Source organism: Dasypus novemcinctus, chromosome 1 (genome assembly GCF_030445035.2).
Source record: "Dasypus novemcinctus isolate mDasNov1 chromosome 1, mDasNov1.1.hap2, whole genome shotgun sequence".
Taxonomy (NCBI): domain Eukaryota; kingdom Metazoa; phylum Chordata; class Mammalia; order Cingulata; family Dasypodidae; genus Dasypus; species Dasypus novemcinctus.
This window is the reverse complement of record NC_080673.1, coordinates 150,565,536-150,591,376: the sequence shown is the minus strand read 5'-3', so window position 1 is coordinate 150,591,376 and position 25,841 is coordinate 150,565,536. Positions and strand designations below refer to the sequence as shown.

The 25,841-nt window shown below is 42.7% G+C and overlaps 1 protein-coding gene across 1 annotated transcript in view; it reads right to left on the bottom strand.

Annotated features, from left to right (window-relative positions):
- The window catches only part of IGFBP7 (insulin like growth factor binding protein 7), a 66,476-nt gene extending 49,343 nt beyond the window's left edge, over window positions 1–17,133 (bottom strand). Inside the window, exon 1 of the mRNA XM_023586179.2 lies at window positions 16,613–17,133. Within this exon, the coding sequence (XP_023441947.2) occupies window positions 16,613–17,087 (475 nt within the window). The 5' untranslated portion in view covers window positions 17,088–17,133. The remainder of the gene's footprint in view (window positions 1–16,612) is intronic.
- Between the last annotated feature and the right edge of the window lie 8,708 nt (window positions 17,134–25,841).

Sequence of the window (25,841 nt, the reverse complement as noted above, 5' to 3'; positions counted from 1 at the left end):
ATGCTATTAGTAAAAATCAGAGAAAGCCTGTTTTCTAAGCATTTTTAAAGCACATACACATAAATAACAGGGAAAACTTTACTAGTTTTTTAAAAAATTAGTTTCAAATTATTGCTTCCGTGTATTAAAGGAAATCATGCAAAAGTCCTCAACTCTTTTCACAGTCACCATTTCTGTGAAGGAACCTGTTAAGGAGTTAATGTCATTTCTTCCAAAATGGTTTTTGTGAACTTTTGTGACACCTTTCAGGTAGGACTTCTTCCCATGAAATTTTATGAATGATGTATTTTGCCATAAAATTTTCATTCCCCCCCACAAGCCATGACCTATTTTATCATTTACTTTTCAAAAAATGAATATTTATTTAAATAAATGGTACCTCATCGAAATGAAAAACTTTTGTGCAAAGGACTTTATAATGAAAGTAAAAAGACAATCTGCTCAGTGGCAAGGAAATATTTGGAAACCACATATCCGATAAGGGTTTAATATCCAGAATATATAAAGAAATCCTATACTTCAACAATAAAAAGACAACCCAATTTAAAAATGGGCAAAAGACTTCAATAGACATCTCTCCAAAGAGGATATACAAATGTCCAAAAAGCACATGAAAAGATGCTCAATATTTTTGTCTATTAAGGAAATTAAAATCAAAACCAAGATGAGACATCATTTCACACCCACTAGAATGGTTACTATTAGAAAACAAACAAAATTAAAAGTGTTGGCAAGGATGTGGAGAAACAGGAACACTCATTCATTGTTGGTGGGTACATAAAATGGTGTAGCCACTGTGGAAGACAAGTTTGGTAGGTCCTCAGAAAGCTAAGTATAGAATTATCATATGACCCAGCAATCCCACTATTATGTATATACCCTAAAGAATTGAAAGCAGGGACTTGAACAGATACTTGTACACCAACATTCAAGCAGCATTATTCACAACTGCCAAAAGATGGAAGTAACCCAAGTGTCTATCAACTGATGAATGGATAAATAAAATGTGATATATATATACATAATGGAATATTTGTCATCTGTAAAAATGATATATATACATAATAGAATATTTGTCATCTGTAAAAATGAATGAAGTCCTGACACATGCAATGACATGGATGAACCTTGAAGACATTATGTTGATTGAAATAAATCAGACACAAAAGGACAAATATTGTATGATCTCACTGATATGAAATAATTATATAAGAAAACTCATAGAGCTAGAATCTGGAATATAGGTTGCTAGTGGCCAAGCTGGGAGTAGGGAATGGGAGTTAATGCTTGAATTGTATAGAATTTCTATTTGGGGTCATTGAAAAGTTTTAATAATGGATGGTGGTTATGGTATTTGAGGCTTTTACAGACCCTAGATAAATCATGTCCTTAGAGCTAAACCCATTCCTGTGGGTGTTATCCAATTATAGGCAGGCTTTTTGAATAGGTTACTTCAGTTAAGGACCTTTTTGTTTAGATTACATTAGCAATGTGTGACCCAGGGTGGGTCTTATCTTCTTACTGGAGACCTTTATAAATGGGATGGACACAGAGAGAGAGAGAGAGAAAAAAAAAAGCCACAGGAGTTGAGAGAGTCAACTGAAGCCAGAAGCTCAAGACAATGAAACCCAGAGGAGTAGGGAGAGACCAGTAGAACAAATTCCTTGTTCAGCAAGCAAATTTTGGGCAACCTGTAGCCAGGTTTTCTATTACTTGTAGCTAAACATATTCCTGAACAGACTAGCGGTTGCCCTTTATGATCTCCTTTCTCCTTTTCTCTTCCCCAAATCTAACCATTTACTTATATGTTGGAGGGACTGGTCCAGAAAAGCCCCTTCACATTAGTCACAGACTTACATACCTAGAAGTACTTATAAACTAAAATATCTTAATTACATTACTGATTCAGAAAATAGCTGAGAAATGTTCCTTTACCTCTTTGCCTTGGAATTCCTTGAGTCTGAGATAAGTGTGTCATGTTTCCATGAGAAACTTGCTATTTTCTGCTTTCTTTGGCAATGTCCAAAGTTAGTCCTTGCAGGTCTGAGGATTCATGCTGTCGGTCTTAAGGAGTTTTCATTGGGTCACACTAATTTTGTAGAGATGAAACACATGCACGGCACCCACCCCCACACAGGGACAAACCACAGTGAAACCTCCCCAGAGGACTTGATTTTATTTGATCTGATTGCAAATTTAACTTGTTCTTCATAAAGTTCTTATGCTCTTTACGTAGGTTTGATTTTTAAAAAACACATGAAAACAGTCATTTATCTGGTTACCTTTGCTAGCTTATTTTGCATTTTCTTCAGAAAATGGAATGATACTTTGGTTATTTAGTCAGCAAAGCTAAGAGATCCAGGTGTGTACTTGTTGAGAGATGGATCATGTGTAAACAAGCAAGAAAATCATGGATACCTGGGGAATAATTTTGTCATGCTTTATTAAAAAATTGTCACTGCCAAAACCAGGAATTTAAATTATTTTAACATACTAAAATGACAACCTTAGAACCTTTGGATAGTGTTCTTCAAACACACATACAAGGTTTAACAAAACAAGCACAAACATATGCAGTTTGGTACTAATCAGAGTAACTGGAGATTTGGAAAAATGCAGACTATCAACAAATAGGAAATTTAATGGAGATAAAAATTTAAGAGCTGAAACTGAAATCTATAGCTTAAGAAATGGAATGAAGCATCTCTTAGGTTTGACGAGCTCCGAGACTCAATTTTAGCTTCCTTTGGATTCAGCTGCAAGCATGTGTGCGTGCACCCACGTACACAGCAGCTAAACAGAATTCCTTGCTCCAGCCTCACTTAGTTCCCTTTAGCCTCTGATTAGGCACTCAAACTTGCTGATCCTTGGTTGTCTAATTTATAATGTGGAAATAATAGCTATACCATAGGGCTCTTGAGTAGATTAAAAGGCAATCTACCTATACATGGGTGGCATAACTCTTATAAATTGTACTGTGCTGTATTGATTTAAGGTATTATTATTATTCCTAGTTCCCAATCAAACATGGGAAAAATCCTGTGCTAGTAACTGATTGTATTTGCCAGAACAATCGCATGCAGCTTCTCTATTTTATAAATATTTTCTTGGCATGGTTTGGTTACTGTATTAATGGGAATAACTGCCTTACAAAAGGATATTGTTGATGAATGTGCTGGAGATTAAAGGACTTGAAAAAAAGAGAAACAAGGCTTTGCCAGCCTCTTCAAGGAATGAAGGAGAGCTCCAAGGACACGTGCAGTAAAATGCTGAAGTAGGTTCTTTTCTAGGTTTGTAGGTGGAGCAGGCTCTCCTCGTGAGGTGGGGAATAATGTTAGATCTCATGAACTGAGATGAAACAAGCAGTCAAGCCATGGTCTTGATATAATGCATGGAACTCACATTTAAACCCACTGGAGGGACACCATTACTATTATCAAACAGAATAATGAAGACCATTTTTTTTCCTTCTGTGAAAAAGTACTAAAGACAAAAACTCCAACTTGTGGGAAGTTTTTACTGTCTGCATCTCATGTGCCATTAAAGGAAACATTTTCAAGCTACTCTAGCAGGGATGCAGAAGCTTTTTGTGAGTCCCAATTCAATTGTGTCCAGAGGAATATTCTTTCCATTGCTCTATTACACAGAAATATTTGACTGACCAAATTAGACTTTAACGTGAATAACAAAATGGTATTCTTTCTTTCTGCTCTTGCTAGAAGAATTCTAGCTGGTCTTAATCAGAAACTCCCTTTGCCTGGCAATTTTGGATGTAAACTGGGTAACTAGAAGGGCTCCTGGTTTTCTGGCAGGTAACTACAAATTCCATAAATAGGAACTGGGTTACAGGAACAACTATCAATGGATTGCTACATCATTGAAGATGGGAAGTATAATCCAAATCCGAAGATAATTTAAAAGTAATTTCTACTTCAAATTCTTTACTTTGGGCCTTTTGCTTTTAGGGGAAAGTGTATCTGAATTTTTTAGAAGAGGCTAATTTTAAACTGGAATCATCAATGTTAATATGTACCAAAGTTTTAAAAAAATGTTCTTATCTTTCAGTCAATAATTCTAATTTGGGATCTATTCTAAAGAAATAATGTGGAAAAAAACACCTTTATTTACAAAGATGTGAATTAAAATGCCATTTATATCAAAGGAGTTCTAGGAAGATGGCATCAGAGTAGGCAGACAGGGCTCAACTCTCTCACAAAAACAACGGAGAAAGGGCCAAAAGCCGTCTGAGGGACCTTGGGGGTCAGCAGACCAGGACAGTGTGTCACAACTCCCAGGAAGGTGAGGGACAGAGAGACGAAGAACCTGAAAAGACCAACATGAGTTACAAAACCCACACAGTGCTGGGAAGGGCTTCCATCCCTCTGACCCATGTGGTAAGCTGGCCCATGTGCAATACTGCCATGCGCAAGGAGTGCTGAGCCATGCAGGGGTGTCCTCATGTAGGGGTGCCCCACATGCAAGGAGTGTGCCCCGCAAGGAGAGCTGCTCCATGTGAAAAAAGTGCAGCCTGCCCAGGAGTGGGGCTGCACAGATGGAGAGTTGATGAAGCAAGATGACGCAATGAAAAAGAGACGTAGTTTCCCAGTGCCGCCTGGTAATGCAAGCAGATGCAGAAGAACACACAATGAATGGACACAGAGAGCAGGCAATGGGGGGGAAGGGGAGAGACATAAATAAATCTTTAATTGAAAAAAAGACATATACTGATAGAATGGATAAAAATATATGAGCCATCTATATGCTGTCTACAAGAGACTTCAGACGTTAAGGACACAACCAGGTTGAAAGTGAAAGGTTGAAAAAAGATAGGACCACATCCTGGAGGTCTATAGACTCCTTAGAGAAGCGGCATTGTCTTTCTCATCACTGCAAACCTCCTTACGGCATTGAACATACATAAAAAGCAGGCATCCGGCATGACAGGAGTGACAGGTATTATAATTTTCCATTTCTAATGACCGTGGGGATTAGGTAACCTTTGTTTCCTAAACTAAGTGGTGGGAGAACCCAGAGGAGCCAGGGCAGAGCCTGATAGATATGCGTGAACCTGGAGAGAGACGAGACCTGGTTGCAGGGAAGGTACAGAACGGAGCCTGTGAGGCTGGCGCTGTGTGAAGGCAGGGCAGTGCAGGAGACTCCCTCACTGGTGGGAAGACCAGAGAGGGAAGGAGGGGACACCCTTCCAGAAAACCTTCCTGTCACCCCTATCAACTCAGTAAAATCTACACTTCTCACTGCTGCCTTGTGGAATGGGTTTTCTTTAGGGCACGCGACGAAGTGCCAAGTTGTGCTTGAAGGTGGGTGCAGGGTAAAAGCAGAGGCTCAGCATCAGGATAACTGACTCAGGGATTCCACATGTTTGTTAAAATGGATCAAGAAGGAAGGGGATGTTGCTCAAGTGATAAGGCCTCCGCCTACCATATGGGAGGTTCTGGGTTCGATTCTTGGGGCCTCCTTGTGAAAAAGAAGAAGAGAAAGCATGCCTATGCTGCAAGCCAGTGCCTGCGTGGTAAGCCAGTGCCTGTGCGGCATGTCAAGTGCCCGTGTGGTGAGCCAAGTGCCCACGGGGTGAGCCAAGTGCCTGCATGCAAGCCGAGTGCCCGTGTGAGTGCCCACATGGTAAGCCAAGTGCCCAGATGGTGAAGTGAGTGCCCATGTGGGTGAGTCATTGCCCATGGGGTGAGCTGAGTGCCCACGTGGTGAATCAAGTGCTCATGAGAGTGCCTGCATGGCAAGCTGAGTAGTCACATGACTGCCTGCATGGTTAGCCAGTGCCTCATGGTAAACCAGTGCCGTGTGGCAAGCTGGGTGCCCATGTGAGTGCCCATGTGGTGAGCCAGTGCCCAAGTGGCGAGCCAGTACCCACACGGTGAGCTGAGTGCCTGTGCAGCAAGCTGAATGCTGCACAGTGAGCCAGTGCCTGCACAAGTGAGTCACGCAGCAAGATGATGATGCAACAAAAGAAAATCAAAGGGGAGAGTCAAAGTGAAGCACAGCAGAGACCAGGAACTGAAGTGATGCAATTGACAGGGAGCCTCTCTCCACATCACAGGTCCCCAGGATCGAATCCCGGTGAATCCTAGAGGAGAAAGATGAGAAGACAAAAAAAAGAGGGGGGAGAAATAGATACAGAAAACCACACAGCAAATGGACACAGATAACAAAAACAGCAGGGGAGGGGAGGGGGAGGGGAAGAAAAAAAATGGATATTTACTAAAACCCTACTGTGTGCCCAAAACTATGTTACATGCTTTGGGTCATACAAAGGAAGCATAACCCACACATGACTGCTGCTGCCCTCAAAAACCATGATAGTTCCCTAATGCTTGTCACCGTTCTCCTGACCATTTCCAAGTAACTGTGTCCTCCTCAGTTAAGTGGAAGGGGAAGGCAGACCAAAATTAACCTTTATTAAATGCCTATTTAGAAGTGTATGTGGCTCAACCAGTTGGGTGCCTGCCTACCACATGGGAGGTCCCAGGTTTGGGCCCTGGTGCCTCCTAAAGAAGACAAGCAGATGTGACACCTGTTGCAACAAGCAGATGCCTAATTGAGCAGATGCCACAAGTCAGTAGGCGCCACAGCCCACAAGGAGCAGATGTGGCTCAGGGCGTTGGGCACTCGCCTCCCATGTGCGAGGTCCCAGGTTCCGTTCCTGGTGCCTCCTGGAGAAGGTGAGCAAACAATGAGCAGATGAAAGAACCATATTGGGGAAGGGAGGTAAATTTTAAAAATAAATAAATAAATCTTAAAAAAAAAAAAAGGCCTCTTGTGGGCCAGCTATTGTACTAAGCATTTAAAACATACCAACTCCTGCAACTCTCACAACCACCTTGTAAGCTGGATGGTATCTTCTTTCAACAGGAGAGACAATGGATGCTCGGTAGGTAAAGCAGGCTCCTCAGAGTCACACAGCCAGTGGCTGGTAGGATGCCATTCCCACTGCCTGGGAAACGATGAGGAGCAGATAAAATCAAACTGAACATTCCGTTCTCTGTCTCAAGAGGTTTTGAGGTAGCAAGTAAGGGGCAATTTGAGACGAGGCCCATGGGGATGGTCTCTTGCTGGGGAATGCCGAGGCGGCTCACAGGTCTGCGGGTGGAGCGCGTGAGGCAGAGCTCGCCGTTTATAAAGTCGCTGGCCAGACTCTGTAACAATATGGGGAGGGGTGGAGGGCGGAGAAAGAAACCTGTATCTTTGAGCGGCTTCAGACAGGAACAGGGGGCGGCATGCAACGACAGGCCGGGCAGAGAGGCTGAGAAGAAAGAGGCCGCAGATGCGAGTACATCAGGAGGGAAAAAAGACGGCGGGGGATGCTACTGTCACCGCCGGTCCCGAACAGGCTGCCCCGACAGTTATCTTCGAGTGAACTCAGGGCTCCGTGGTGCAGAAAAAGTTGCGCAAGAACGGCTCCTCCCTCCGGCGCTGCAGCTCTGATCTGCCACACGCCTGAGCAGAGAGCGGCCTCCCGCTCCGGAGCCCCGGCCCGCCCCAGGTCGGGCAGCGTCTTGATCTCGGCCCCAGCTGCCCTCCCCAGCTGGGCTGAGCGGCTCTAACAAGCAGCCACATGGCAGGGATCCCCTCGCCGCGCCGTCTCTAACTCGGAGCAGTGGTGCTGCGCCAGCATTTTATCCTCTGTCAAAAGGCTCCTCGGCTTCCTGAGGGGCTTCTTTTGGAAGCCGGGGTTGCCGTGTAATTGCTGCAGCTGCTGCTGAAATTCACTTTCCGATTTCTGTTCCCTGAGCAGAAAGTTCTGAAAACTCCCATGGAGAAGGGACAGGCTTTGTATCCTGCAGGCTTGGGCTACCCTGGCAAATTCCTGAAGCCTCCTTTCTGTGTGGTCTCTTTCAAAGCCTTCTGAATGTTCCAGAAGATATATTCCCTGATAAATTTCCCTCCCTTGTTTGGGGTCAGGCCAGAAAAGAGCAGAACAGATGTCAGATCTAAAGCTTTCTCAATTCACTGTGATAGTCTCCTAATCAGCTACTTGACTGCTGGCCTGCTAATCTGTGGTCATGTAAATGAAATGTCTTTGAGCCGGTCTTACTCAGGGACTAACAAAACAAGCCTCTAAGAAAGCTGGAGACGTGCCCCCTTCAAGAAAAGCATGAAAAAACAGTGTGATTGGAGTCAGCTGCTGTTCTGGCTGTTTGAATATTAAAGTGCTCTTTTTTTTAACTCCCAGAAAGTAAAAATGGATTATGCTTAATTGAGTTCTCAGACGCCTACATGCATTTTCCTTCAGCAAGTTGTCACCTAGCTGCCAAAAACATACATTTCAATTCTTAACCTTTGGCTTCTTAAAAATGCAAATTCCCTCAAGAGAGTTGTCCCACAATGAGCCTTAGCATATGTGTGAAGTATATGCAATTACCCAAGCTGGGAAGATTGAGGGGCGAGCAATACCAGGTCGGGGTTCAGGGGTTTAACCCAGGGTTAAAACCTCTGGTAAAGGCAGGACAGTTCGGTGTGTTGACAGTCACCAAGTGATTTTTCTTCTCTGCCCTACTTGGAGCTGCCAGAAAGGCCTGGAAAATGATCAAATAGCACACACAAACATTATGCTCTGAGAGGTCCTGCTTGGCCAAATAATCATGCCAGTCGCTCACAGCACGCTGGCCCTTCAAAAGCCTCTCAATTCCCATTCAGGAGATGGGCTCTGGGATTTCTAATTCTGCCCTGGACTGACTGAAACTCAGGCTGTTTTCCAGAGATCTGTATAGAGAAAATCATGTCACCTCGAGCCCGCATAGAGACATTAATTTATTTAGGAAATACCATCTTTCACAGAAAGCAGTATGACATTTACTATAAGGTACACCATTATTTTCTATACCACAGAAAGTCAATTCAACTAGGACATACACATTATCACATAGAATTTTTATTTTACGCTAATGGAAAGGGCTCTTTTACATGCAAATTTATCATATATCACCCTTGTTAATTCATCCAAAAAAAAAAAAACTATAAGCAAAATAAATTGGTTAAGGTATTCCTAAAACTTTTTCACATTTAAGAGTTTAGCTCTCCTGAGTCATTTTTGTTTTAAACTTTTTAGTTTGAAATAATTTTACATTTACAGAAGAGCTGCAAAGATACAGTCCCCTGCCCACAAGGAGTTTGCAGTCTGGTCAATAATATTTCTTTACAGTTATTTGGTACTGCTCAGTTTATAAACTGCTTTTAAGTCTGTTAACATAATTTGACTTTGATTGTTATCCTGTGAAGCAGGATATCTTCATTTCTCACAGACATTATTCTGAGGTTTCCAGAATGTTGCTTTTTGATAGTGGTAAACTCTACTTGGAACACGTCTGCTTGGCCCGGTCAACACTAACTATAGGTACAGAACTTCATATCATATGAACAGGACTTTGCCAATTACTGAGTTACTAGGTCTGTTTCACCTGGTCTAACCCTTTTTTATTTTTCAGACACAAAATTTCTATGCAACTCTGCTTTTGGGAAGACCTGCCCTCTCTGGATTTCCTGGAACATTCCTCTCCTGGCAACCTCTGCCTTGTAGAGGTTTTGGGGGAGGGGGGTATTGTTAGCTCCTGTTGTTTCTAATTAAGCTCACCTTGCTTTCCTCTGTAGAACGGTAAGTCAATTCAGCACATTAGTTTTTCATAAGGGCCAGACAGTTTTGCCTTTAATCTGACTTGGAATAGAACCGAGATCAACTATTTAATACATCAATTTTAAGTTAAAAACAAACATTAATTTTTTCCTCACAGTAGGAACCCAGGCCTTTTCCTGCTGACCTCCTTACTTTCTTCCAGTCCTAGGGGAGGGGAGGGTGTAGGGGGGTGGGGGGGTGGTACGGAAGGCAGTGTTCTTGACTGACCTGGGAAATCCACATAGGACGGCCCTGGGGCGGCTTTTCTTGGACATTTTTAGCTGCCCACTCATTCCCCAAAACAAATACTCATAAAGAGTAAAGGACACACCAGGAAATTTAAAAAATTGCCTAAAAGAAGTAGACTTAGTAATTTGCTGTCTACCTGTGCCACTCCTAGATCCAAATTAAAAGTTACAGTCATATCTATTTCCTGTCTTGAGAGTTGCTTTGATAACAATTCAGGGTTCCCTTTTTAAAAGTTACTAGAAACAAGATGTTATTTGTCTCACAACTGAAAACACAGATGAGGTCAGATCATTTGCAGGGTAGCTTGAGGTTAAGGAAGCACATAATCTTATCCACCGTAAGGAGGAATTTAGAATAAGGGAAGGCCCCACTGGCCTTGGATTCTAGCCAAAGGTACTTTGTTACTAAACCACCCAAAAGAGAGCCTTATAAGGCAGTTTCATCTAGAAGGCACTTCTGCAGTGGACCCTGAGTGCAGGCTCTAGGGACAAGATGGAAATCACATTTAAGGATCTCAATTGCTGCTAGCTGAGCTTAAACCATTCCATCCCAGAGCTCTAGCGTGTAAAAGGTCGTAAAAGTTAGGAAATCCTCTTGGGGTCCTTCTTTTCCTCAGTTATTTCATAGCTTTCCAAAAGAGGTTCTCAGAAACAGGGTTTCTTCTGACTCCCACATGAGCATGTTACAGTGTTCAACAGTTTTTACCAGCAAGTTCTTCCCGTGTAAATGCGGTTTGTGGTGTTAAACTCCAGGCCTTTTAATTCTGTCTCTTGAAGAATTATAGAACAATTGGTGAGGCCCTTTCCATTTAATAACTAATTCTCAAACTGTGAAGAAACATTAATTTCTCCTTTGGATTACTTTCCTCTAAAAGAATCTCAAATCCTTTAGGCCCTTTCTTTAAGGTTGCCTGTTTCCTTTTCTAAAGTATCGTTAGTTTTTCACCTCTTTCCTAATACACAGTGGTTAAAATTGGCAAAATTGATAAAGAGTCATTGATAAAGCTCAGCTTTCAAGGGTTTCTTTGTGGAAGAAAGGCAACTAAGGCCAGAAAAGTTTAAAAAGCCTTTCCTTTGGACTGGTGCCGATTTTTTCTGTTTCTGATACGGAAGAGAGCGAGAATATTGGGGGTTTCAAGGGGAAAATGGGGGAAGACAGTGAGAACCTCCCCAAATGAGCAAGTAGTTATAATTTGGGAGCAGGACTGGCTAATAAGCAAGTGATGTGAAGGCACTTTGTGAGCGTTCAGTAAGAAAAAGTACAGCAAGGGCTTTTCATACCCAAGTAACAAACGGCTTGCCACCGCAGGTTAGGAACCCAGATTTGACAGTGCTTCCAAGATCTGGGAGAAAAGCTAAAGTTCTTGCGGAGAGTCTAGCTATCTCTTGCCGTGATTATTGTAACGGGAGTGCTTGACCTCAGTCTCACCCCCTTCCAATCCATTTTCTCAGGGTGGCCACAAGGTTTTAAAAAGCGTAAATCCACTTGTATCACTCCCTTGATTAAAACCCTCAGTGGCTCTCATTCTCTCCTGACACTGTGTAAACCGCTAAACAGGCCTCAAGGCCCTCCATCTCTGGGCTCTGCTGTCTAGTTGCCACTTTTGTTTTCCCTCCCGAAGAGGCAGACCCATGGAGTCACATGCCATTCCTTCTGCCTGGACCATAATTCTCACCTTCCTTCTAATTCTAATCCATCCCACGCCGGCTCATCCTCCAGCCTATTCCTTCTCATGCCTCAGTCTCAGTTAGGACACCACTCTTCCAGGACATCATTCCTAGCTCTGACACTTCCAGTCTGGGGTAAAGACCCCTTCCTCTGGGCTCTCTCTACGGTCTTTACAGTACAACCATGATAGTTTAACGGAGTATTGCACTGACTTGCATTCCCTTGAGACGAGCCATCTAATTAACAAATTCACTTAATTCTGGAATCCCTCTGTTTCAACATTCACAAAAATTCAGGAATTCATCGAACAATAATAATAGAATATGGTCCTTTAAATGATACGTTACCAACATAAAAATGAACCCAAAATGAGCTTCTCAAAGAAAAAATGTTTAAAAACCATCAAATAAAACAAGTTTCTGAAATCAAAAGCTTTACAGAAGCCTTTTTCCATTGACAAAGCCATTTCTGTTGTTTGGGACCTAATTTTAACCAACAAGCATATGTGGAAATGGTGGGATTTTGGGGTGAAAAATGGCCATCCAAAATTAGAGATCAAGATAGCAACGATTGGGAAGATGAGTCATTGTCAGATGTATTCCCTGTCCTAGACTTCAGGAGGGCAGAATATTCAAGAAGAAAAAAGAGGAGCTGGGTAGGAAAGTCCACTGCCTGCATTTCCAAACGGGAAAACGCTTTCTTTACAGGATGCCTTTGTTTAATCAACAAATATTTTTGAAGTGCCCAACAATTAGCCAGCTACTGTGTTTATAAAGACTTATAAGATGGAGTCTGTCTTTGAAAATGTTGTCTAGTGGGGGAGAAAGGCATGCAAAACACCCTTGGAGGCAGGGGGAGGGACGATTACAGCTGAGCATTTTCTCTCCTCAAAGCTCATGCACTTGTTTTGCTGAAATCCTCCTGTGGGTCATTCATGTGGCTCTACTCTTCTCATGTTATGATGCTCATCCATCTCTCAGCATTTACTTTATGTAGAAATATCTGTTTACTTGTTTCTAAAGCTTACACAAAGCTCCACAGGCTGGTTACCCTGAGACCAGAGGAATGCCTGGGAAATTCAGATATTAATTCAATTCTCAATACCTATTTAAAGCATCTACTATGTGCCAGGCACCTATCTGGGCCTTTGGGGCTATATCAAGGAAAAAGTCCTTTCCTTCACAGAGCTTACTTTCAAGTTGAATAATGACAACAGTTAATGACCATCAGGTGCTTTCTATGGATTATCTTCACAACATTTAAGCCTCATAGCAACCCTATGAGATAGGTGTGATTATAACCCCCATTTTACTGGTGAGGAAACCCAGATACAGAGAGGTCAGGCACTTGCTCAAGGCTCCATTTAGTAAGCGGTAGAGCTGAGATTAACACCCAGAGAGCCTGGCTCTAGAGCCTATCATCTATTATCTTAACAGTACTCTGCTATTATGTCTCTGGTAAACATATACACTCTACATGTACAGTAAATACTTTTTGAAAAATGTCTGGGAGCATACAAAGAGCCCCAGAAAAATAAAGGGCATCATTATGAGGGAAGGGACGGGGGAAGGGAGGAGAGTCAGGGAGCATCCCAGAATAAGTGACATGGGCTGACCTTTGAAGGCTAAGAGTTCAACGGATGGAAAGATAAGTGAGGATGAGAGTGTGACTGCAGTGTGTGTGTGTGGAGAAAGGAGTAGAAGGGTGGGACACATTCCACGTAGAAGGAAAGCATGTACCAAGGCACAGAGGTATGAAGAAATATTATGTGTTGAAATGTGAAAAGCAAATAGTTATCGTGGCTGCAGAATAAAGTCTGTGGGGAGGTTTGGAGAGATAAGGCCCAGATATTAGAATGGAGTTATACTGTGAAGAGCCTCATATATCCTGCTATGTAATTTAGGCTTAGTCCTAAAGGTACTAAGAAGGGAGACCCTTGAGAATGACATTCTGACTCCATGAGTACAAACAATTCTAATGGAGGAGGAGAAAGGATGAAATCCAAAGGGACCAAGATGGCTGAAATGGGATTGCCAAGGAACTCAGATTTCAAGGAACATGCACAAAAGTGGTAAGCAAGAATTGGAATAAAGGAGCACCATGTTCTCTTCCAAATGTGAGATTCTGTTATACATTTTATCTTCTCTAATTTAACTTCTTTCTAATAAACTGAATTTTTATATCTACCTTCCAGTTACCCATGACTTCAGCAAATCCAATAAGATCTAATGGCAGTAAATTCATGATAACAGGTCCAAGAGTTTCGATTACTAGCTCATTAGCTTTCAGACAGATTGGCAGGATGATGGCTTTGCTTTCTTTCACAGAGGTAGACAACTAGTAGGTCAAGATCTCACTCTAGAAGGTGGTAAGTGGGAGATTAAGTGTGTCTCCAGGGTTCCAGGGAAAGTGCTCTGGGAGGTGAGTTTGCAAATTGTATGGATACTTTCTTAATCAGCAAGACCAGGGCTGTTTTGTTCATCCCTGGACATCTAGTGCTGACACGAGTTAGATGCTCAATACATGTGTGACAAAGGAGACCAACAGGACAGAGCACAGATTGAACTACACCATTGTGATTGAGTTCTCTCAATACTCAAGGAAGAACAATTCAAGTGTCTTTTAAAGATAGAAATGGCTGGAGGAACCTAGAAAATGAATTCCTATTCTTTGCAAAGCCAAGTTCTAAATGGTACAGAAGAAAGAGGCATTCTGTCCAGGTTACTTCTATAATTGTCAAAACACATCCAGAAGATAAGATAAAAACAATGCCAAAAAAATCCCCACAAACAAACCCAAAAACCCAACCACCCACATCCAGATGTCAGGAGAAATATGTTAAGAGACCTAGTTTTAGCTCCAACTTGTCTCTGCCATGGGAAAGTACTCTGGTGAACCTCTCTCTGGCAGTCTCCAGTAAATGGTCCCAGGCATTAGACTCCACATCTCTAAATTTAGGTTGGGAAGAAAAGGCCATTTTATGCCAAGGTTTCCAGTTTTAGATGCTATTTCTCCAAACATTTCTCAAAATATAAAGACAAGCCAAGTCTGTATCCTCAAAGAACCTGCAGACTGGAGAGGTGCTGAGCAGCTGGGTGTACATGGTGTGATTAGAAGGTAATGAGACTGGTTCTGTGTGACTTTCAGCCTCATTATTTATGATCACAGTGTGTGGATTTTTAGTGACAGGAGAGCAAAAGAGGTAAAGTAGCTATAGGCTAGAAAATGACCACACTGATCAATCATCAAGTGGTATGGGTTGAGTTGTTATCCCCCAGAAGACATGACCAAGTCCTAACCTCATGACCAAGTCCTAACCTCAGTTCCTGTGGATGTGAACTGATTTGTAAACAGGGTCATTGAAGATGTTAAGATGAAGACAAAGTGGGTTGGGGTGGGGCCTACTCCAATACGACTGGTGTCCTAATAAGGTGAGAAAATTTGGACACAGAGACAGAGAGACGGCCAAGTGACAGAAGCAGAAATTGAGTGAAGTTGCCACAAGCCAAGAAATGCCACAGATTGCACTGTCAAGTTGGGGGAGAGGCATGGAATTGATTCTCCCCTTTAAGAGGAGGTATGGCCCTACCAAGACCTTGATTTTTGGACTTCGAGCCTCCAGAACCATGAGATGGTAAATCTCTATTGTTTAAGCCAACAGTCTGTGGTGCTTGGTTATAGCAGCCCTGGCAAACCAGGACACGATGATAGCCTTCTGTTCTGATAAAGCAGGTGCCATTGCCTTTAAAAGACTATGGAGAAAAATTCCCTTAGGAATGATTAAGAAAATCTCAAAATTTGGAATGAATTCTTCAGCCATGCACATTTCTTTTTTGCTGATATGACTGATAAATTGGATCCAAAGGAACAACTGTAGCTGTTGGAAAAGTCTGGATTATTTTGGGTTATAAGTTCAAGGTGATGATAATATAAAGAGCTAACAGTGAGTTATATGATTAAAGGTCGTCAATTGGTATGGCCTTCTGGGAAAAACTCTAAAGAATGAATTATTTGGGAAGTTTGGAGAAAGTCTGGGCTGTGTTAAAGAAGCAACAGCTTCTGTCACCTCATTAGAACTACGTTCCTCTCATTTCTGCCTTGGCTGGGACCAGAAGAGGAGCTGCTAGGTTGGCTTTCTAACTTTCCTTGGACCTATTACTTATGGAAAATGTTATTTCAGGCATTAGAGTTAAAAATTTTTTTTTTCATGTCCAGACTTTATGTTTCCATTTCACTTTTGGCAAGTTTGTACTTATTTAGAACAAAATAAACTATCAAAAATAAACTATCAAAATCTCAAGGGCATGCCTGCTGAGCAAAGCATCTGGGGACAAATTACGTGAAAAAATGAAAGAAAAACAAATTGTTCATAAAGTTCACAACAAACTACATCATAAGAACACTCTTCAAAGAGTCTATATTTTATTTTTTTACTACAAATAAGTGGCTTATTGGATTATTGTTTGAGAACCTGTAATTTCCATTAACTGAACTATTTTCCTTAACTTAAGTAACTGTGAAATCTGATTTTTAAAGTTCTTATAATCTAGCTAATTAGGCGTGGGCCAAACAACTATTCTCTTAAAGTCCTCAGTTTGTATACCACTGTCAAACTCCTTTCCACTTTCTCTTCCCCAATCTCTTGACTTCACCTCTATCTACACACGCCAGAAAGAAAGACATCCCTCGGTCCCCAAGTGTGTGTGGGCAGCTCTTACCGACTTCCCAGCAGGAGGAGCTCGGTTAGATTTTACGATGGGGGCTGAGGCATTGGAAAATCTCTTCTATAAATACACCCGGCCCTGCGAGTTCTCACTTTCTTGACCCATGAATCAAATTCTCAAAAGAAACCACCAAAAAGGAGAAGGGGAGGCATCGCCCAGCCCTCCCGGTGTCCCCGCGGCTGCCACTCCTCCCCTGGGCTGCGGGCCGGAGGAGTGGCCGGCGCCAGCCGCTGCTGCCGGGCAGGCTCTGAGCCATCAGGGGGCGCGGGCTCGCCTGCCCGCGGGAGCCGAGCGGGGCGGGGTTGGCGTGGAAAGCGCTCGTGCCCACCTTGCTCGCAGGTGCCTTTGCTGACCTGGGTGATGGCCTTCTCCCCGCGGCTCTCAGCCGTCAGGCTGGCGGCGCGCAGCTTGCACCCGCTGGGGTAGGTGGTGCCGTCGCTGCCGCACACCGGGTAGCGGCTCTTGCACACGCACACGCCGCTCACCCCCGGGCCGCCGGCTGCTGCCCCGGCTTTACCCTTCCGCCTCTTGCGGCTCTTCACGCACTCCATGCCCGGCGCGCAGTGCCCCCTGCCGGCGCCGCCGCCCCCGCATGGCTCGCCCTCGCCGCGGGCGCACACCGGGCAGCAACCGCACGCGTCGCGGGTCTCGCCCAGCGGGCAGCCCCGTGGGGGCAGGGGCGGGCAGACGGCCGGCTCGCAAGGGCCGCAGGCGTCCGAAGAGGAGGAAGAGGAGAGGGGCAGGAGCAGGAGCAGCAGCCCGGCAGCGCCGAGGAGCAGGGCGCGCAGCGGCGGCCGCTCCATGGCGGGGCGCAGGGGCGGCGGCGGGACAGCGAGTGAGCGGGGACGGGCTGGCCGCCGCCTTAAACGCGCTGCCCCGCCCGGCCGGGCCGCGGGAACCCCACCCCAGGGCGGCGAGCGCGCCCCGCCCCGCCCGCGCCGCCCGCGGCGCGCTCCCGGGAACCCGGGGCCGCAGCGCGCTCCTGGGACGCGGCAGGCTGGGGAGGCCCGGCGGGCGGCGGGGGCAGCCGCGGGGACCGGGGGCGCTCGTCGCTCACCCGCGTCGCCTGGCTTTTGCCCGCGGCGTGCATCCGGCCTCTGCTCACCCCTGTTTTTCGGGCGGGCCGCTCCCTAGCCCCTCAGGATCGCACTGCCGTGAGCGCGGCTCTCGTGTCACCCTCTCCCTCCTCGCCTTTCCAACTTTCAGACGTTTATAATTCCTGACAGCAGCAGTGACTTTGAGATTACCCAGTGTTTACTGAATTCTCCACGGGCCTGCGGCACCTGAGTAAAGTGTTACTTTGTGGTTTTGGAAGCCCTTTTAAGGACATGTGGATATTGTGTTTCCCATTGGCCGTCCAGTGTGGTCTTGGGTGTCAGGCTAACAGGACACGTCGTAGCCAACTACTCCTCTTTTTAGAACCTTATACCTGCCTCCTCCCCCGTGGCATTAACAAACAAAACCGTGAGCTTTCTTTTTTTTTTTTTTTTTTTTTTTTGAGTAGGCAAGTAATTTATTCAGGTAGGGAGGGATGAGAAATGGGAGAAAATAACTTATCAGGGGACCTGTGTAGAGAGGAAGGGGGTGAGAAGTCATAAAGCAGACTGATTTCAAACTACAATTCCCATGATAGATTATAAATACCCAAGTTTTACTTGCATGGCCACATGGCAGAGGGAAAATGGTGAAAATGTTGTACAGAGGGCATGACAGAGGGCCACAGTTGAGAGCATATTCAGGCCTCACATCTGCTTTTTGAGCTGTTCATTATTCCACCCCTTTTCTTTTTTTTTTTTTTAATTTTTTTATTTTTTATTGACTTTGTAATAATATTACATTAAAAATATATATGTGAGGTCCCATTCAACCCCACCCCCCCACCCCCCCTCTCCCCCCCCCCCCCCAACAACACTCGTTCCCATCATCATGACACATCCATTGGATTTGGTAAGTACATCTTTGGGCACCTCTGCACCTCATATACATTGGTTCACATCATGGCCCATACTCTCCTCTATTCCATCATGTAGGCCCTGTGAGGATTTACAATGTCCGGTGATTACCTCTGAAGCACCATCCAGGGCAGCTCCATGTCCCGAAGACGCCTCCACCTCTCATCTCTTCCTGCCTTTCCCCATACCCTTTGTCCATTATGTCCACTTTTCCCAATCCAATGCCACCTCTTCTATGTGGACACTGGATTGGTTGTGTCCATTGCACCTTTATGTCAAGAGGAGGCTCAGATTCCACCTGGATGCTGGATGCAATCCTCCCATTTTCAGTTGTAATCACTCTAGGCTCCATGGTGTGGTGGTTGTCCTTCACCTCCATCTTAGCTGAGTGTGGTAAGTCCAATAAATCAGATTGTAGGTGCTGGAGTCTGTTGAGGCTCAGGATCTGGCTATCACATTGTCAGTCCAGAGATTCAAATCCCCTAAATATATCTTAAACCCCAACATTAACTGCACCTCCAGCACATTAGCATGAAAGTCTTATGAAGGGAGATCCCATCTGAGTCCAGATTCATCACACATAAACACCATTTCCAAAGAGGGGCCATCTGCCCTGGTAGTTAACCCCATCGGCCATGACCATAACTCCCATGGGTCTCTTTAGCCCTCAAAGGAACCAATATCTGGGGGTTGTATCTGCTTTATCTGTCTCTCTGACTCTGCTCAGTTGTGCATGAGGGCAAACCTTCTGCCAGCCTCCAGACTCTTTTTTAGAAACTCGTAGCCATATAAACTCATTTCTCCTTTCCATTTCCCCCTTACTTTAGGTCAAACAGCATTTTAAAGTCATGGTATTTTATGTAGACATGGATATTCTGCTGATCCGCATTGAACCTTCCGTATAAGGTCATTTTCCAGTTGCATCATCAGTTGGTAGTTGATAGTGGTCCCTCGTTGCCAGGGAGGCTCATCCCCGGGTGTCATGTCCCACGCTGGGGGGAAGGCATTGCATTTACATGCTGAGTTTGGCTTCGAGACTGGCCACATTTGAGTAACATGAAGGCTGACAGAAGGAAATTCCCAGGCACAAAGTTGCTCTAGGCCTTGTTATTATTTTGGGTTTATCAGCTCACAAGCATAGTCATTAGTATCAGGGGCTCACTGTTGAACCCTCACTCCCTCCCGGTCCCCACCACTGTACCTGGGAGACTGTCGCTGCTCCCCTAGGGACCACGACAGAGCACCACTGCCCGGGAACCCAGTACCCCCCCTACTGTGGTTTTTAATTGTTGCCACTATGAGTATATCCAAACATTACCATGCACCCTGGACATATGTTCTGTACAGCTCCCTGTCAGTCATATATCATCTGTCATTGGTATCCCATACCAGTATCCCTCCATTGCCATTGTTGAAACACTCTGTGATCCAGAACTCCCCGAAATTTGAAGCCCAATATAATGTCATGGTCCCTTACTAGGGAATGGCATATAGCGATGAGTTTAAAGGATAGATAAAGAACTTGGATAAAGTTAGATAAAGAACTTAGATAAAGAATGTTGACTTGAAAAAATTCCACATCCTATTTTTTTTTTTTTTTTCCCCCCCCCCCCCCTAATTATTCAGCTTTTCTTCACAGGAGTCCTAGACCACAGCAATGTATATATATAATATACAGCACTCCCACACATCCACCAGAAAACCTTTTCCCTTCCACAGTGATACTCTTACGCCCTATTCATATCATATTTACTTAAAGTGATGTACAGAGTCTGAGACATTAGCTTTCTAACAAGGTGACATCTGTATTTACATTATGGTGCATACTTTAGGATACACAGTTCTTTACATTTTTAGTTATCCTATGTTTTACATTATGGTTTACATTATCAGTCTGTCATCTCCTATATGTTATGGTGTAATATTACATGTTTTATATCCATCCTTGTGTACTCTCAAGAAACTCCTCTCTTACCCCCCATTTACTTTGGTTCCACACACTTAACGTCCATTTTCCCTTCCACCTTAGTGCCCTCAGTGATAGCCAACCTCCGTTTCCTGAGGAGCCACTTCCAGAGATAGATGGAATAGTGTTCAGGGCCTAACTTGCTCAACTGCCCCAATGCCCTGGGAGCCACCCTTTCTCTCGAGGGATACAGTTCCCTCTATTGGATGGCATTAGTCCTCCCCAGGATGTGGGTCCACCCCCACTCTCACTACTTGGGTTTCTACCCCATGGTGTCACCCACTCTGGCAGAATGAGCATTTAGACATTCCCCAGGAGCCCGTCCTGCATCAGACCCTCCCCTCCGAGCATTCTAAACAGGTAACCCTCTTTATTATATTTTGATATGATTTTCTCGGCATTTTACTCTCCACCAACACCTGACCCTCTCCTGGTTTGTATGCTACCCCTCCCTCCCCCCACTTTTGGGCAACGTTACCCACCCGTCCCTCCCCAGCCACCCTCAAACCCGCAAAGCCCCAAGCAAAGGCAACCCCTTGCCCCCCTTTTATCTCTTCTTTGTGTTCATACTTACCACCATCTCGTCTTAAATTCCACCCCTGCAGACATCGGCTCATATCCTTCCTCCACCCTCCGATTTCCTGCAAGCCTATCGTTCAGTCTCTTGCTATCTAGGGCAGCTTGTTTATTTCATATCATTGAGGTCATGTAGTATTTGTCCTTCAATGTCTGGGTTGCTTCACTCAACATAAGGTTCTCAAGATTCATCCATGTTATCACATGTGTTTGTAGTGTGTTTGTTCTTACAGCCGAGTAGTATTCCATTGTGTGTATATACCACATTTTATTGATCCACTCGTCTGTTGATGGGCATTTGGGTTGATTCCAACTTTTGGCAATAGTGAACAATGCTGCTATGAACATTGGTGTACATATATTGGTTTGTGTTCTTGTTTTCAGTTCTGCTGGGTATATTCCCAGCAGTGGTATTGCTGGGTCATATGGCAAATCTATGGCTAGTTTTTTGAGAAACCGCCATACTGTTCTCCAGAATGGTTGGATCCTTCTGCATTCCCACCAGCAGTGGATGAGTGTTCCCCTTCCTTCACATCCTCTCCAGCACTTGTATTCTTCTGTTTTTTTCATAGCTGCCAATCTTATGGGTGTAAGATGGTATCTCATTGTGGTTTTGATTTGCATTTCCCTGATAGCTAGAGATTTGGAACATTTTTTCATGTGCTTTCTTGCCATTTGTATTTCTTCTTCGGAGAAGTGTCTGTTTAAGTCTTTTTCCCATTTTTTAAATGGATTGTTTATCTTTTTATTTTCAAGATGTAGGAGTTCTTTATATATGCAAGTTATAAGTTTCTTATCAGATATATGATTGCCAAATATTTTCTCCCACTGTGTGGGCTCCCTTTTTACTTTCTTGACAAACTCCTTTGAGGTGCAGAAGGCTTTAATTTTGAGGAAGTCCCATTTATCTATTAGTTCTTTTGCTGCTCGTGCTTTTGGTGAGATATTCATAAATCCATTACCTATTACAAGGTCCTGTAGATGTTTCCCTACACTGCTTTCTAAGGTTTTTATGGTCTTGGCTTTTATATTTAGGTCTTTGATCCATCTTGAGTTAATCTTTGTATAAGGTGTGAGATGGTAATCCTCTTTCATTCTTCTACATATGGCTATCCAGTTCTCCAGACACCATTTGTTGAATAGGCCACTCTCTCCCAGTTGAGAGGGTTTGGTGGCTTTATCGAATATTATGTGGTTGTATATGTGAGGTTCTATATCAGAGCTTTCAATTCGATTCCATTGGTCTATATGTCTCTCCTTATGCCAATACCATGCTGTTTTCACCACCGTAGCTTTATAGTATGTTTTGAAGTCAGGTAGTGTGATTCCTCCAATTTCGTTTTTCTTTTTCAGTATGTCTTTGGCTATTCGGGGTCTCTTTCCTTTCCAAATAAATTTCATAGTTAGTTTTTCTAATTCCTTAAAGAAGGCTGCATTGATTTTTATTGGGATTGCATTGAATGTGTAGATCAATTTTGGTAGGATAGACATCTTAATAATGTTCAGTCTTCCTATCCATGAACAAGGAATAGTCTTCCATTTATTTAGGTCTTCTTTGATTTCCTTGAACAATCTTGTATAGTTCTCAGTGTATAAGTTCTTTACCTCTTTAGTTAAATTTATTCCTAAGTATTTGATTTTTTTATTTACTATTGTGAATGGTATTTGTTTCTTGATTTCCTCCTGATCTTGCTCATTATTGGTGTACAGAAATGCTACTGATTTTTGCGCATTGATCTTATAACCTGCGACTTTACTAAACTCATTTATGAGTTCTAGAATCTTCGTTGTAGATCTCTCAGGGTTTTCTATGTATAGGATCATGTCATCTGCAAATAATGAAATTTTGACTTCTTCCTTTCCAATTTGAATGCCTTTTATTTCTGGTTCTTGCCTCAGTGCTCGAGCAAGTACTTCTAAGACAATGTTAAATAGGAGCGGCGACAGTGGGCATCCTTGTCTTGTTCCTGAGTTTAGAGGGAAGGAGTCTAGGATTTCTCCATTGTAAACAATATTGGCTTTAGGTTTTTCATATATACTCTTTATCATGTTCAAAAAATTTCCTTGTATTCCAATCATTTGGAGTGTTTTTATCAAGAAAGGGTGCTGTATTTTGTCAAATGCTTTTTCTGCATCAATAGATATAATCATGTGATTTTTTTCCTTCAATCTGTTTATATGGTGTATTACGTTGATTGATTTTCTTATGTTGAACCATCCTTGCATACCTGGGATGAATCCCACTTGGTCGTGGTGTATAATTCGTTTAATGTGTTGTTGAATACGATTAGCAAGTATTTTGTTAAGTATTTTTGCGTCTAGGTTCATTAGAGAAATTGGTCTGTAATTTTCCTTTCTTGTGATGTCTTTGTTTGGCTTTGGTACTAGGGTAATGTTGGCATCATAGAAGGAGTTGGGTAATGTTCTTTCTGTTTCGATGGTTTGGAATAGTTTCAGCAGGATTGGTGTCAGTTCTTTCCGGAATGTTTTATAGAATTCACCTGTGAAGCCATCTGGCCCTGGGCTCTTCTTAGTTGGGAGATTTTTAATAACTGATTCTATCTCTCTGCTTGTGATTGGTTTGTTAAGATCATCAATTTCTTCTTTTGTCAATATGGGCTGTTTATGTGTTTCTAGGAATTTGTCCATTTCCTCTAGATTATCATTTTTGTTGGAATATAGTTTTTCAAAATATCCTCTTATGATAGTCTTTATTTCTGTGGGGTCAGTGGTGATATCGCCTTTCTCATTTCTTATTTTGTGTATTTGCATCTTCTCTCTTTTTTTCTTTGTTAGTGTTGCTAAAGGTTTGTCAATTTTGTTAATCTTCTCAAAAAACCAGCTCTTGGTCTTGTTTATCTGTTCAAGTGCTTTCTTATTTTCTATTTCATTTAGTTCTGCTCTTATCTTTGTTATTTCCTTCCTTCTTCTTCCTGTTGGGTTACTTTGTTGTTGTTTTTCTAATTCCTTCAAATGTGCAGTTAGTTCTTCAATTTTTGCTCTTTCTTCTTTTTTGATATATGAATTTATGGCTATAAACTTCCCTCTCAGTACTGCTTTTGCTGCATCCCATAAATTTTGGTATGTTGTGTTATCATTATCATTTGTTTCAAGGTAGTCATTGATTTCTTTTGAGATTTCCTCTTTGACCCACTGTTTTTCTAAGAGTGTGTTGTTTAATTTCCAAATCGTGGTGTGAAATCTGGGCTTCTTTCCCTTGCAAATCTCCAGCTTGACTCCACTGTGGTCAGAGATAATGTTTTGTATGATTTCAATCTTTCTGAATTCGTTCAGCCTTTCTTTGTGGCCTAGCATATGATCTATCTTGGAGAATGATCCATGTGCACTTGAGAAAAATGTATATCCTGCTGTGTTTGGGTGTAGCGATCTATATATGTCTATTAGATCGAGCTCCTCTAATATACTATTCAGATGTTTTGTGTCTTTGGTGATTCTCTTTTGAGATGTTCTGTCCAGAATTGATAGTGGTGTATTAAAATCTCCCACTATAATTGTAGATGTATCTATTCTTTCACTTAGTTTTTCCAGCGTTTGCCTGACGTATTTAGAGGCACCCTTGTTAGGGGCATAGATATTTATGATTGTTCGATCTTCTTGACAGATTTTCCCTTTGACTAAAATGTAGTATCCTTCTTTGTCTCTCACAATTGTTTCACATTTAAAGTCTATTTTGTCTGATATTAATATAGCTACTCCTGCCTTTTTTTGGTTATTGTTAGCTTGTATGATTGTTTTCCAGCCTTTCACTTTCAATCTCCATGCGTCTCTGGGTCTAAGATGTGTCTCTTGTAGACAGCATATGGATGGGTCATATTTCCTTATCCAGTGTCCCAGTCTGAATCTTTTGATAGGTGAGTTTAATCCATTGACATTCAGTGTTATTACTATCAAGGAATTATTTGTGTTAGCCATATTTTGATTGGATTTGTGTTTGTCATATTTTGTTTGTATATTTTTTTTTGTCTTTTTTGTTGTTGTTGTTGGTCTTATACTCTCCTCCAACTTTGCCTTTCCTGTTTTTTCCTTTCTTCCTGCAGAACTCCCTTTAGAATTTCTTGAAGGGGAGGTTTCTTGTTGGTATACTCTTTCAGTTTCTGTTTGTCTGCGAATATTTTGAACTCTCCATCATGTTTGAATGCTAGTTTAGCTGGGTAGAGTATTCTTGGTTGGAAATTTTTTTCCTTTAGTACCTTGACTATATCATACCACTGTCTTCTTGCCTCCATGGTTTCAGAAGAGAAATCAGCACTTAATCTAATTGAGCTTCCCTTGTATGTGATGGTTTTCTTTTCTCTTGCTGCTTTTAGGATCTTCTCTTTGTCTTGAGCATTGGATAATTTGACAAGTATATGTCTTGGGGTGGGCCTGTTGGGGTTTATGACTTGTGGAGTGCGCTGTGCTTCTTGGATATGTACATCTGTCTCTTTCAGTAGATTTGGGAAGTTTTCAGTCATTATTTCCTGCAACACTCTTTCTGACCCCTTTCCCTTCTCTTCACCTTCTGGAATGCCTATAATACGTATGTTTGAGCGTTTTGCATTGTCATTCAGGTCCCTAAATCCTAATTGGATTTTTTCTATCTTCTTATTGACCCCTTCTACTATCTGTTTGATTTCTGATGTACTGTCTTCCACATCACTAATTCTCTGCTCTGTCTCTTCTAGTCTGCTGATATTTGCTGCAAGTGTATTTTTGATTTCTTGAACTGTGGTGTTCATTCCCATCATATCTGTTATGTTTTTGCGTATGTCTGCAATTTCCCCTCCAAGTGATGTCTTCATGTTGTTAACCTCTTTCATTACTGCATCAAATTTGTCAGTGATAAATGTTCTGAGATCTTTCATTGCTTGTGCCAAGTTTTGCTCCCCTTCGTGATTATTGGTTTGTTGATTGGATTCAGCCATGTTTTCCTGATTATTGGTTTGGTTCGTAGATTTTTGTTGCTTTCTGGTCATCTCTTTATTTTGACGAATTTAATCAGTTCCTTAGCTTCTTTGTCTGCTCTTGGAGGTTAATTAGTTGTTATTTTTGCACAGGTGTTA